Below are 14,802 nucleotides of genomic sequence, written 5' to 3' on the forward strand. Positions count from 1 at the left end.
TTATTCTCGATCTCTTTCTTAATGATCCCTAACAGTCTCTTTGCTTTTTTGACTGCTGCTGCACACACACATCCGTTCAGAGAACTCTCCACAAAGACTCCAAGATCTCTCTCCTGAGTAGCTGTGGCTAAATTAGTCCCCATCATGTTGTATGTGTAGTTGGGATTATTTTTTCCAACTTTGCCTTTATCCACATTCAATTTCTTTTGCCATTTTGGTGCCCAGTCACTGAGTTTGGCCTCTCACAGTGCCTACCAGCCGTAGCACAAGGAGACTCTGAGCCCCATTGGGATCTCTAGGAGCTACTTACTGTAGCCCAGATAACGATTAATTAGCACAACGATCTAACGAGAGAGCAGTGCTGGTCTTTACCCAAGCTAGGATCACTCTGAACCAGGGACAATACCAGGCCTGGGAGCCATCTGCCCACCCTCCCAGCTACTTCCATAAGCACAGATCTCTCGGGTGGTTGAAATGTACTCTCCCCGTAAAACTTGAACCCAGCTTTACCTGGCTGCTGTCTGTGCAGTTACACGCGGAGTATCTCGTGCTCTGGTTCCCACGGAATACCCACGGGCCCAGCATGTCATCCTTCAAACACCCCCTGAAAAGGAACACAAGTTACCCTGAGGTTTTCTATAGGCAGGCGAGCAGGTGGCATGTAACGGCAGGGTGTGGCAGAGCTGTAGTGAATGGAATTAAGGTGAGAGGCACACTTCGGAGATCCTTGTTTTCCATTGGGCCATGGTGCCCCCGGGAAGTGCAGAGAACCCCTCTGATTTCACGGGGGGCCCAGATGGTTCAGCCCCACTGCCGAGATGCTCCACATCCTCCTGCTTTAGTGGCTCTTGCTAGATCTATTTCTAGCGACTACACTGTGAGACGTCTCCGGAGGAGGCTGCTTCAAATCCCCCAGCAAACAGCCGACAGAGTTCACATGAAGAGGCCAAAATGATCTTTTAAAAGAAAGAGACGCCCAATCTCAGGGGTGCTGCGTTAACTGGGTAGCTCTCCGATGGCTGATATACAGTGTCTAGGCAGCACAAATATTTCCCTGCCTGTAACTCACCGTACTAAATCACTCAGGAATACTCAGCAGTTTGGGCACTGGCCTTCTGACAGTTCGGCTGTAAAATCTCAGGGAACCCCACCCTCTGCCCACTCAGCCCAAAGAGTCCGAGAGCTTCCAAGCTTCGGTGCTGACCATCCCGCGTTGCAAGCCTGTGAGAGGCTTACTCATCTTGAGTAGCACCCCTGGTGTTCATACTGGCCCATGGGCATTGCCTTCCCAAACCGCCAGCCTGGCCCTGCCCACTGTAGGTGTACTGGGGATAGAGTATTGCTGCCCCCAGCACTCAACGTCCTACCGTACTCCAGGGCTGGGCAGGCTGGGGTCACACTCCTGCCCTCCCACCCTCTCTGAGCACAGGGAGAAGGGGAGCGCTGCCCTGTCTCCCCATGGTGAGGGGTGAGGAGGTGGCTTGGCTCCCCGGGGGGCGGGGCTTCAGCAGAAGGGGTGGGACCTCAGCAGAAGGGGCGGGGCTGAAGGTGGGGCTGAGGGCTTGCCTCCTCCAGCCCTACTTTCACCCACCGCCCAGGTACTGGTCCGTACTTTCTACAGCATAACCCTTATCACTTCCGATGAGAACTTACTCCTGTGTGTAAACTCAGCAAAGTCAGTGGCCTATTCACGCGAGGGCGCCTCACAGCAAGTCTGGACACAGCCTAGTTCTTCGAGCTTAACACAGTTTCCTCAGTAAATTTAAAGCCTGTGAAAGACAGGTGGCTTCAAACCTCACACGGGGCGAATCTATCTTTGGGAACTCTGGCAACAGAGGAAACCTTTTCTGATGTGGCTCCAGGCTATGAAACCTGGGCAGATGATCAAAGGCGGTTATTAATACCTGACAGCTCTTAATTTCATGTCCTTTCCTTTCTGGAGATTAAGAATTTTAAAAAGGAGGCAAAGAACTACTTACGAATTGCTTTCATTCAAGCAGGTGTTATCTGTTCCAGGGAAAGCAAGCATTGACGCCACTAACTCATCGGTGGTCTCGTTAAAATTCCTAAGATTTAACAAAGAAAAAGAGAGGTAGGTGTTGAGGGTGCTTTCAGGATGGACCCTGTGGTAAAAACCCATCTGCTGAGTGAAATGAGGCTTGGAAATGAATTATTATTGGAGGTCCCCGGTGCAACATACTTCAGCACGAGTCATAAGTATGAGAGTAATTCCACAGCACTGCTCATAGGCTTAAAGTTGGACATAGACTTCAGCATGTTGCTGAGTTCAGGCCTGAGAAGGATCCCATTGGTGTATACAATTATGGCCGTTCTGAATTTCATTTTGCATGAGGATCATCCACTGTGCTTCCAGAGAATGGGGATGAGTCTCCATTTGCACCTCCACCCATTCCCCCATCTTCGGTGATGCTCGTCCACTCAAAGAAGCATCCCTCGTCAGGCCCAGTCATCTGGCAGGATCTGCCTGAAACAACTCACCTCTGTCAGCGGGAATAGCTCATGCTGGGAGAGGAGGATGTGGCTTCTGCTGACCCATGGAGGCAGGTGGTGCCCTCGTCCCCCATCCCCACCCAAAGAGCCATTGTCTAGAAAAGCAGGAACAGTGCTAAGATAGGAACTCCAAGAGCAACAAAGCAGCAGGGAGAAGGTCGGGGCTGCACTGGGTATTCCTAACTTAAGGACCGGCGGAGAGCGCCAGGAAACTACGAGGCTGAATTAGAAGGCTGCAAGATACATTCATTTGAGTAATTTGAGGTTTTGGATAAGGTGGGGATTGGTTTTCAGCACAGTGAAGTCTTTACGTTCAAGAAGACCCCTAAGACTTCAACAGGGAAGGGTTTACCGACTGAAATCAAACCTCAGGGAGAGGAGACGTGACTAACCGTTGGATAATCGATAGGTGCGGTGAAGAGAAGCCTACATAATGGAGACTCCGAGGGTTCAGGTTCGGGGTTTTTATCAAGATGGGAAGAGTCGGGCAGATGGACCCACAGCAGGAGTTGGGAGCTAGAATTCTCTCCCAGACCTGTAATCTTGTCTCCTGGGGCCGAGTGCCCAAGGACAGGAGTAGGCCTCACTTCTCCTTATAAAAAGCAAGTGAAATGTATCCATCGGGGGCAAGATGGCTGCCGTTGGCTGTGGATAATTTCAGTGACAAACACGATTAAGACCTTGCTGCACATACTTCTGAGGTAATTTTTAGGGAGAGATTTTAAGGTTTTTTTTTTAAGTATTCAGATTGCTGGCTTTAGCAAAACTGTGCTCCCAGACAGACCTGCTAGGAATTCGTCTGTATTATAGCATGGTTTTCTGTGTAAAACTTTGCCACTGGATTTTCTGAATACCAAACCCTGCCATTGGATAAGAGCTCAGTAAACCACTTTTAATTAGAAAGAGAGAGACTTACGCAAAGAAATCTGCCTGCCCAGAGGAACCATACAGCGAGGGAGAAAGGTGGAGCGCTGGGTATTCAGCCACCTCTGTTCTCAAAGTGCTGAGGCCCATGGATACTGTCACAAAGACCACTGGGAGGACGACCTGTGTTAAAAAGCCTTTCAAATTCCGTCGGGTGTGGTGGAACCTCTTCATGAAAACGGCCGTCATCTTCTTGAGCAGCAGCGGCAAACCGGTCACCCTTTTTGATCTCACCAGGCCTTGGTCTGCGTGTGTTAAAGAGAACCCCCCCCTTAGTGCTTGTCATTGTCAAAACACTTCACATATATGAATTCACTCTCCATTGCCTCAGGGAAGTAGGTAAATATTTCTGGTCCCATTCACCGGTGGAGAGAATTGGGGCTGGGAGGCCTACATGATTTGCCCAGTGTCAGAACTGGGGTTAGAACTCAGCCACTCCTAAATCAGGTCACTAGAATGCACCTCTCTCTCTGCCGCCTACCGGGGGAGAGGAACTGAGCTTCTACCAGTTTTGAGTACTTATATGCAGCCCCCCTACCTCTGTGCTCTCTGATCTCCTCACCCTCTTTAATGTATTTATCCTCAGAATGCTCTGTGAGGTAGGGAAATGCTGTTATGCTCATTTTACAGACAGAGAATTGAGACACAGAGAGACTAAGGCCCAGATCCTCAAAAGCAGGGGCACCAACAAACTCCACGGGCCACTGGGCAAGGGGAGGGGAGGCCCAGTGGGGCGGGGGCTTGGGCAGAAGGGGCAGGGTCAGAGCAACCAGTCCTCTGCACTGCGTGGAATGCGCCACGCTACCCGGCACATACCATGCAGCATTCCAGGGGCTGGTTTAAAGGGCCCAAGCTCTGGTTGCCACAGTAGTGGCCAGGAGACCATGCACCTTTGAATCAACAAGCCCCGGGGCAACTGCCTCCTCCCGCCCCTACCCACCCCCCATGGGAAGGCCTGTTCAGAAGTATTTAGGCCCCTAACTTTTAATTAAAATCAGGCTTTGGGCAAACATGGCTAGCACAGAGAAAAGCTACGCCACAACCCAGAACTGAACCCGGACGAGTGAACCAACTCCCGAACCATCATTCCTCATTGCTACCCCGCAGGCAAAACACCAGTAGCTCACACGTAAACTCTAATTGGCACCAGAAAGCTACGGCTGGTCTCTTCTGCAAGTATTAAATGTTTTCATTGTTTAATAAGTACTTTCTTAGACGGGCAAATCAATAATAAAATGTATCGGAACAGGGCAAATGAAGAAAAGAAACAAGACCTAGGAGGTGGCATGTAGACTAATATATAATTGCACAGAACATGTTAAACAGAGAGAAATTCTTGTCCAAGATGCTCTTCTCTATGTGGCCTAGCAAAATCTCCTCTGAAATGAATGAAATATTGCCACATATAGAATACAGCATGAAGGAAATAATTTGCAGGGCTCTTATTTGTTCAGGACATAAATCATAGGAATGCAGTGCTGGAAGGGACTTTATACTTAATCCCACATCAGGTAGTCAGTCCAGCCCTTTGAGCTACTGGAGGATTAAGTATGCCTAGACCAAGGATTGTCTCATCTCTTCTTGAAAACCTCCCGGATCGCACAGCCACACTGGGTAACCCCGTTGAGCGATTAACTCTCCTTATCGTTAGAAAGTTTTCCCGAACAACTGGCATTCCGCAGAAGGGGCACAAGAACGACCGCACTGTGGCTGTGTCTAGACTGGCCAGTTTTTCCGGAAAATCAGCCACTTTTCCGGAAAAACTTGCCAGCTGTCTACACTGGCAGCTTGAATTTCCACAAAAGCACTGACTTCCTACTGTAAGAAATCAGTGCTTTTTGCGGAAATACCATGCTGCTCCCGTTCGGGCAAAAGTCCCTTCTGCGCAAAACTTTTGCGCAAAAGGGCCAGTGTAGACAGCTCCGATTTGTTTTGTGCAAAAAAACCCCGATCGCGAAAATGGTGATTGGGGCTTTTTTGCACAAAAGCGCGTCTAGATTGGCCACGGACACTTTTCTGCAAAAGGTACTTTTGCTGAAAAGTGTCCGTGCCAATCTAGACGCTCTTTTCCGCAAATGCTTTTAATGGAAAATTTTTCCGTTAAAAGCATTTCCGGAAAATCATGCCAGTCTAGATGTGGCCTGTGAGTGCTTCGGAGTTGGAGCAACCAAAGAGAAAACGTAGCAGGTGTTTGGCACCGAACAGGAAGCACACGTCCCCTTCTCCACAGTGCTTTCTCATCCACCAGCTGATCAACTCCCTCCCTCCTGCTGCCTTCCACCAGCCACAAACAGCTGTTCCACTGTGTTCTGGAGGCTCTGGGAAGGAGGGGGAGAAGTTGGAATGGGGCACCTTTGGGAGGAGGGGGTGTAAAGATGAGAGGCGGAGCAGCCCCGAGAACAGGTGGGTGGCTTGGGGGAAGGGTATAATGAGGGCACAGCGGAGGCAAAGCAGGGAATGGGGTTTGGGGAGGTGTCAGGCACACCCCAGTTACTGGGCAAGTGAGATACAGAGCAAAGGTCCATCTAGCCCAGTGTCCTGTCTTCCGACAGTGGCCAATGGCAGGTGCCCCAGAGGGAGTGAACAGAACAGGAAATCCTCACGTGATCCCTCCCCTTTCCCAGTTTCTGGAATGCCCAAAAAATTCAATGTTATTTGGGCTGACTTTTTAGAGGCCAATGACTAATGTAGGCCCTAAACCAATATGTTGCTTCCCCCCTCCCTTGAAGCTACCCCTTTGCATATCAGGATGAATCTGATATTTTGGTGCATTTTTCCAAGGAGATCAGTTTCATAGAATCATAGAACGCTAGAACTGGAAGGGACCTCGAGAGGTCATCGAACCCAATCCCCTGCCTTCATGGCAGGATCAAGCAGCAGCTAGATCATCCCTGCTAGATGTCTATCCAACCTGCTATTGAATATCTCCAGCGATGTAGATTCTACAACCTCCCTAGGCAATTTATTCCAGTCTTTAAACTCCCCTAACAGAAAGTTTTCCTAATGTCCAACCTAAACCTCCCTTGCTGCAATCTAAGCCCATTGCTTCTTGTCCTGTCATCAGAGGCCAAAGAGAACAATTTTTCTCCCTCTTCCTTGTAACACCCAATAGGCACTTGAAAACTGCTATCATGTTGCCTCCCAGTCTTCTTTTTTCTGCAACTAAACAAACCCATTTCTTTCAGCCTCCCCTCTATGTCATGTTTTCTAGGCCTTTAATCATTTTGTTGCTCTTCTCTGGACCCTCTCCAATTTTTCCACATCTTTCTTGAAATGTGGTGCCCAGAACTGGATACAACACTCCAACTGAGGCCTCATCTACGCAGAGGGGAAGAATTTGTTCTTGTGTCTTGCTCACAATGCTCCTATTAATGCATCCCAGAATTATGTTTGCTTCTTTTTTTTTTTTTTGCAACAGTTTCATTGCCCCCATTTACAGATGACAAGAGTGAATCACAAGGTTGGTCCCTGAACAGGCCAAAGACAGAGCCGGGAATAAAACCTGGCTCTTTTAAGGCCCAATCTTTTAACATGGGACTTATTTAACAGAAGGTAGGTAAAAAAATACACCCAGAACTTGTTTTTGCAATTCAGACCGTGAGAAACCAGTATTGTTATAAATCTATTGTGTACTGTATTTGTATTGAAATCTGGTCTGTATTTAACCAAAGAAAGGAGCCAACGCATTGGATGCTCAGTCTAGCTGCCATTAATTACACTTGGTATAAGTCTGAAATAAAATCACGTTAAATGAGTACCGTCTCTTTCTGTGAAGCTGTCAATGCTCACAGACATCTCCTTGCTGTCCATTAGATTAGTGGGCTGAGGCACTTGCTGGGACAACCCAGGTTCATGCTGTTTATCTTTCTCCAGGTCCTTAGTCAAGTTAAGAAATACCTAAAGCACAAGAAAACCAAAGAGAAGAGTATACTGAGGTGCAATCATTGCCTAGCATAACAACAAACCCACCCAGAATTACCATTCCGCTTGACTTCTTACCACGCCACGGGGCCTCTGTCCTTCATGAGACATTGTGAGATGTGGAGACACCCCTCTAAATGACAGCTCTTCCTGGCTCTCCTCCATGTTCTGGGTGAGGTTGTAAATTACTCTGCTGCTTTACAGGGCGTGACTTCCACTCCACTGCGCGCTTTGTCAGCTACTCTGGCTAGTGAGTGAGACTCGTCACGTCTGGGCTCCCTCCCTGTCCCTGTCTGTTCACTTGCAGTGTGGGTACTGAGTGAGAAACTCCTGCTCGTCCCACTGAAGCAGGCTGCTTTCACCTCAGCTTCTCACAAGTTGTCTTCACTCAAGTGATGTCTCCCGAGTAACCTCACTCGAGAGAAGAGAGTCCACAATTTTAAACAACTCTTGAGTTGCTGTGTCCACATTGGTGCTGCACGGACTTACGGGCAGTACTCTGACTTCCAGGGATAATATCCCATGATTCTTAGCACTGCTGTGTGCAGAGCTGCTCTCTACAAGCTTTTCCAATGACTTATGGTCTTCCACTTGTCTGGGCACGAGGGAACCGGGGAAAGGCACTGGAGTGCCGGCAGCACTCATGTGGCAGAATGGTCCATCTTGTCAACTGAGAAGTTGCGTTCACTCAAGTTTTACCTTACTCCTCTCCAGTCTTGTCTTAGCTAGGCAAAAATGGTGTGTTCTTACCTCAAGATGCCACCATAGTGAAGACAAAGCAATTTGTGTCTTTCACATAAGTTAGCAGGTCAACTATGAAGATTACCAGGAAGTCTATTTCAGCAGGGACAGAGAAAACTCGTTCTGGGGGTGTCAATTATTTCCCCCCGTGCAGACTCCAGCGAGTCAGACTTAACCCCGGTACTGACGCTTCTCCGGCAGCCCCATCAGTTTCAGAAGCGTTTACTTCTCCCTCTTAAAACATTTTATGTGAGGGAGAAGGGTTGTTAGATACTCAGCTGCACGTACTCCCTCCGTGTGCTGTCCCAGCTCTGCACAGGGAGTTGGCACAGCAACCTTGAGTGAACTGCCCCATGATCCGTTAAGGTGTGAAGGCACTTGGTCATGTTTATTGTCTATGAAGCACAGATCAGTGTCTACAGTTACACTAGAGACAATGGACCTTCCATTCCCCCCTTGGCTGGCCAAAGACCTTCCCTCAGAGACACCTCTTTATACACCGATCAAAGTTATATGTTGTATCTCTGATGTGTCTCTCTGGCGTAGGTAGGCGCCACTCATTGCCTTGCACCTGGTGGTCTGATCAAACCATTGCTATCCATCATGCTGTCCTCTTGCCCTTATCTTTCAGATGGGTCAGCATGTCCCTGGTACCTTTGAGGAATGTGTTGGGATCAAGTTGTTCTGGAATGTATTTGTGTGTATATTCTTGTGCCTAGCACTACTTTGGGATGTGTGTTTCTGTGCAGCAGTCCTATTCTTGCCAGATTCTAGGAGCAGGCCCTGCCTCTAGTCATAGCCTGACTTTGCTTTATATTAGCAAAGCTCCGACTGCTACTTTAGCCCAGACCTCAGGCCTCATACCAGGCCTCTGATACAAGGGCTTATATTTCAGCCCTTCTTCTGACTATAAACAGAGGCTGCTTAATGGGAACAGAGGCAAGACGATCTCTGTGAGTTTGCAGACAGAAAGACAGAGATAGTTATTCTGAGGGGCTAATAGGGTATTCACCCTGAAGCATAACGACAACAGTTAAAAGTGTCAGCATTATGAACTCTCTCACACTGATTGTTTCAATAGAAGCACCAAGATTCATTGAGATTGCCAAAAGAATTTAAGAATCCTACTACCATTCCCGTTCCCCAAATCCATCATCTCTTTTGCCTTGGAAGATATTGAAAGACATTTAGTTGAGTGGGAATTTTTGGTGAGCCAGAACATCCTCGTAGCTGGACTTGAAAACACAGAGCTACAACAAACCACAACACCCAGTGGTAGAAAGAAAGCTGACTGGCTTACCAAAGGCCAACAACAGCCCACCATTCCCACCCAGTCATGTCACTGTCTGCCTCCAACTCTCCAAATCACCAACTCTCCAGACTGTGTCATTCAAAATGAAAGATTTGGCACACGTACCTCTTCCACAGTGGAGTCTGAAATGCCATAGCAGCCAATGTGGAGATCGCTCAGGCCGGAATCTAAAACCCTCAGCAGAGACTGATATGCTCCAGAGACTCCAGAGTTGAATGGCGGAAGCACATATACAAGCTCTCCACCGACGTCTTCCTTGAGATAAGCTGCTGGCAGGTGGGACTGGATCAGGGAGGTCACCGCCGCAGTGTCGCACTCCTCTGTCAGGTGCTGGTTCGGACACTGGCAAGAGAGGAAATAACTCAAAAGTTCAAATATCAATTGTGGCACCAGCCCCCTAACCCATGACTTTATCTGCCTGTGACATGTGAACCTGTTGTCTTCAAGACACATAAGATCAGAAGAACATAAGAACGGCCAGACTGGGTCAGACCAAAGGTCCATCTAGCCCAGTGTCCTGTCTGCCCACATTGGCCAATGCCGGGAAAGAGGGAGTGAACAGAACAGGGAATCATAGAGCAATCCCACCCCTGTTGCACCCATTCTCAGCCTCTGACCAACAGAGGCTAGGGACACCATTCCTGCCCATCCGGGCTAATAGCCATTGATAGACCTAACCTCCATGAATCTATCTAGTTCTCTTTGAACCCTGTTAGGGTATGTCGACACTTCGGGATAAGGTCGAATTAAGAGATGCAACTTCAGCTATGTTAATTGCTTAACTCGACTTTTGGCACTGTCCACACTGCAGGGAGTCGAAGGGAGAACACTCTCCCTTCAACGTCTTACTCCTCATGGATACAGGAGTACCTGAGCGCCCCTCTCAGTTCAAATTAGCATGTCTTCACTAGACCCTGCTAATTCGAACCCTGGAAGATTGACAGTGGCAGCTTCAATCTTCTCGGTAGTGTAGACATGCCCTTGAAGTCCTGGTCTTCACAACATTCTCTGGCAAGGAGTTCCACAGATTGACTGTGTGCTGCATGAAGAAAAACGTCCTCTTCTTTGTTTTAAACCTGCCACCTATTAATTTCATTTGGTGACCCCTAGATGCTCATCTTCTCAAAAGGCAGATGAAATGTCTTTACAGCTGAGATGCTAGACTGGGCAGCAGATCTGAGCTCAAGGCCCAGCTCTGCCATAGACTTGGGTGGCCTTGGGCAAGCCACGTAGGTTATGTCTCCACTACAGCTGCGACAGCGCTGCTCAGACAGGGTAGACAGACTAGCAGAGACTCGGGCTCTAGCCCATATGGTGTCCCTGCCAAAGTTTCAATGCTTGTGCTAATCTGTCTAACCATGCTGGGCAGTTCGTGCCCAGCTACAGTGCAGACATACCCTTAGACCTTGTGAGCATGATGTGAGCAAGACACGAGATGTCATTCTTCCGCTTTACTCTGTGCTAATTAGGCCTCAGTTGGAGTATTATGTCCTGTTCTGGGCACCACATTTCAAGAAAGATGTGAAGAAACCGTGGAAAGTCCAGAGAAGAGCAACAAAAATGATTAAAGCCATGCTTTGCCCCCTCTTCCAATCCTGTTGTACCGTGGAACTCGGGCCCCTTGCAGGCATTTCCAATTGGGCAACCAAAATCCACTAGTGACTCTTGAAAATTTCAGGCTATACCTTTTCCGTTCCCAACACAGTGACAAACCTTCTTCTTGGTGAGAGTCAGGTGGTATCCATCACCAAAGGTTTCTTTGAGGTAGAACGGAGATCCACAGCATTTGAGTCCTCCCTGTTCCAGGAAAGCGATTCGGTCACTCAAAACTTCTGCTTCGTCCAAGTGATGGGTCGAGAGAATAATTGTCCGGCCTGGGGAATGCATAGGAAAGCAAAGACACATGACTGAATCAACGGTGATTGTGAAACATGCAGTACAGGCAAGCGACATAATCAAATGAGGGCGTAGAATAGCATATACCTATGTGAATAATTAATGAATAGTGGTGGTCATTGAGTAAGAGGCAACTTTGCGAAGAAACGAGACACCCCCCTAATCACGGTGGCAGAGTTAATTCTTCAAAGTGAATTTAGCGGAAGATAACCGGAGCCCATCGAGGGTTGGGAAAGACCATATTCCCCATGGAGTCCAGCTCCTTGTGGTCTCCACATCTCATAGTCCCTGGTGGTTTTGGAGAGGCAGAGAAAGGTGGCACTAGGATACAGACTCAGAGATGGTAGACCTATGGCGCTTCACCCGACTCTATGACTGGAGTAGACCACAAATTCTGCAGCTACTTCATAGCCTGGGGTAGGGGAGGATTCTGATTGGTCTGAGGCACTCCGTGCTTAGACCAGCGATGGTGCAAACACAAGATCTGGCATGCGTTATGCGTATTGCCAATCCAGCCTCTCTCACAATGTTGTTACATGAATTAAGACTTTGAGAAAACTGCTCCCTCATTGCTAGATGGATTATAATTCTTCTGGGAATATTTGGTAAGTACAGATCCAAATTCCACTGAGGACTCTCACTTGCTTAACCGGGCTTTGGTTCAGGGCTTGGATGACAGACACAATTGTTCAACCAAGACTCCCTATATCCATTCTTCAACAATTTCTAACCAACTCCAATGCGGTCATTAACCTCAAGGTCGACTTTCACTGTCAGTGCCACCCCTACTAAATATGGCTACAGCTGCTGGATTTTCATACGCAAGAATCTGGGGTAACATTTTCAAAAGAAACCAAGCAACTGACAACACTTTTCAAAAGGTCCGTAGCCACTAACGACTTGAAATCACTTGAAGAACGCTACCCCCGGGTCTCTTTGCAGTACCTTTTTTATTTTTCGATATAATCTCCCAAATACTCCTCCGAGAACATGGATCCACTCCAGTGGTTGGTTCATCCAAGATCACGACCCGTGATCCACCAAGGAGAGCTATTGATATAGACAGCTTTCTTTTCATCCCTCCCGACAGAGCGCCGGCTAACTTGTGACGATGGTTGTACAAGCCGGTATCCTTCAGAGTCCTTCAAAACACACACACACAAACGCCCCAGACAGCTGCAGTTCAGTTATTTAGCAAAAGAAAGGGGAATCTGAATGCATCAAGCAACATTAACGCAAATGAAAAACTGCTCAGGCAGATTCAGAATTGTCATAATGCAGAATGAACATATAGCTCAGACTCAGGATTGGGTTTTTTTTGTGGGGGATGCTTCATAAATTCCATCTGATGTGTCAAGGTTAAGGGCAGGATCCTATGGCTGGGAAACCCAAAGCGCCAGATCCACTGGTAAGTGCCATAGAATCACAGCACGCTAGAACTGGAAGGGACCTCAAGAGGTCAAGTCCAGTCCCCTGCCCTCATGGCAGGACCAAGCACCATCAAGATTAGGGGTGAGCAATAGTTTTTTACCGGGGGCCACTTCAGAAATTTTTGAAGTGGCCCCGGGCTGCTCTGGAAGGGGCGGGGCCTCAGGCAGAAGGGGAGGGGCCAGGATACTTCCCTGCTTCCCCACTCATAGACCATGACTGGTCTGGTAGTGGGGGAGTGCATGAAGTCTTTGTTCCCCCACCCCTCCGAGGTTCCCCCTAGAAGCCTATACCCATGGTGGTAGGAGGAGACTTTGCGCGCTCCCCCTTCTGCCCCCAGGCCAATCAGGACTTGGGGGCGGGGGAGTGCACGAAATCTCCTCCTGCCCTTCAGGAGCAGCACCGTGCGCTCCTTGAAGGGCGGGGACAGGGTGGAGGAAACTTTGTGCACTTTCCCCCACCACCAGGCCCTGATTGGCCTGGCGGCAGGGGCCTCTGCAGGCCGGATCAACCTGCTTGGCAGGCCAGATCCGGGCCACGGAGGCCCTTTTGCCTATTCCTGATCTAGGTCATCCCTGATAGATGTCTGTCCAACCTGCTCTTAAATATCTCCAGGGATGGAGATTCCACAGCCTCCCCAGGCAATTTATTCGTGTTTAACCACCCTGACAGGTGGTAAGTTTTTCCTAATGTCCAACCCAACCCTCCTTTGTTACAATTTAAGCCTGTTGCTTCTTGTTCTATCATCATAGGATGTGCAGAATCATTTTCTCCCTCCTCCTTGTAACACCCTTTTAGGCATTTGAATGTACAGGATGCTTTGCTCTGTTTGGTATAACTGGTTCGTTGAAGCTCCGTCTCTGGAGTGCTGGAACATACAGGGGAATCTACAGTCAATTGTAAGTTTGTTGGGAAAGCAGCCACGTTTTCCTAGATCCAGAGATTTTAGGCCAACAATAGGACTTATTATGATAACCTAGCCTGGCCTCCTGCTTAACACAGGCTGCCAAATTTCACCCAGTACTTTCTGCCTGGAGTCCACCAGCTGGTACGGACTCTCATTGACCTGCTGAGCGTTAACACACAGGACACTGTAGGTAGCACAGGTTGAGGGAGCGCGACGTCCCCATGACCACACCTTTTCACTTCCTCGTCTAGCTTCTGCTCACTGCAGTGCGGGATTTTGATGTGGCCGTAGAGCAGCAAGTGTTCCGTGGCCGTGAGGTAGCTAAAGAGCACGTTGTGCTGCATACAGACACCCATGTTCTTCCGGATGAGGTCCTGATCTGTCCGGATATCTTTGCCATAAACACATATCGTGCCTGATGACGCAGGAAACAGCCCCGTCAAAATAGATCTGGGAGGGAAAAGAAACTAGGGGTGAACAAATGCAGAGATACTTTTCCCCCAGGGCCTCGCTGAATTCCCCTAGCGGGACTGCTAATGTCCCTTTCCTTGATTTCATGCAAGGTAGCCACATTCCAACTGCTAAGGGGGAAGTCCCGGCCGTCTCTGGGGCCTACACCTGGAGGAAAGACTGGACAGACCTGTGAAGCCAGGTAAAGAGAAAGGAAACTAAAAGTAAATCCTCTTCTCCTTTATATCTCCGCCCCTCGAAAGACTCCACATAATGCAATGCTCCTTGCAACCAATGCGGACAAGACCCAGCTCCCTTCTAGAGCCTCTCCATTTTGCTGCTGTGTCACCAAGAGAGCTGGAGAACCCGTAAAAGAATTCAGCTCTATTGACAACCTACTTGGGTCCGCTGGCCCAGAACCCGGGGGCCAACGCTCAGGTCCTCAACTCAGAGCCTCTTTGTGGAAACGTTGCTCTGCCATCAGGCCACTGGGTTTACCCCACCCCCAGAGAAATAGGGCCCCCGCGCTGCTGTTTCGTTGTGGAGAACTCCCACTGTGAAGATCACTCTACATTTTAGAGCGTTTTAGCTGCACCATCCAGTGAACCAACTGCCGGTCACCCCGTTGGCTTTGACAATGGGAGGGCCCTGAGTTCATTGCCTTCCTAGCAAGAAAGAGAGAAATGTGCAGGCTTCCAGACAACGTTGCTAC

General features: G+C 48.8%; 1 protein-coding gene across 1 annotated transcript in view; it reads right to left on the minus strand.

Moving 5' to 3' along the window:
* The window catches only part of ABCA12 (ATP binding cassette subfamily A member 12), a 129,251-nt gene that overhangs the window by 47,235 nt on the left and 67,214 nt on the right, over positions 1–14,802 (minus strand). Inside the window, exons 30-37 of the mRNA XM_075933955.1 lie at positions 13,872–14,090; positions 12,251–12,447; positions 11,123–11,283; positions 9,515–9,751; positions 7,194–7,332; positions 3,428–3,680; positions 1,980–2,066; positions 511–604 (exon numbers count right to left, since the gene is read on the minus strand). Coding sequence (XP_075790070.1) covers positions 511–604; positions 1,980–2,066; positions 3,428–3,680; positions 7,194–7,332; positions 9,515–9,751; positions 11,123–11,283; positions 12,251–12,447; positions 13,872–14,090 — 1,387 coding nt within the window. The remainder of the gene's footprint in view (positions 1–510; positions 605–1,979; positions 2,067–3,427; positions 3,681–7,193; positions 7,333–9,514; positions 9,752–11,122; positions 11,284–12,250; positions 12,448–13,871; positions 14,091–14,802) is intronic.

Source organism: Pelodiscus sinensis, chromosome 7 (genome assembly GCF_049634645.1).
Source record: "Pelodiscus sinensis isolate JC-2024 chromosome 7, ASM4963464v1, whole genome shotgun sequence".
Lineage (NCBI taxonomy): Eukaryota > Metazoa > Chordata > Testudines > Trionychidae > Pelodiscus > Pelodiscus sinensis.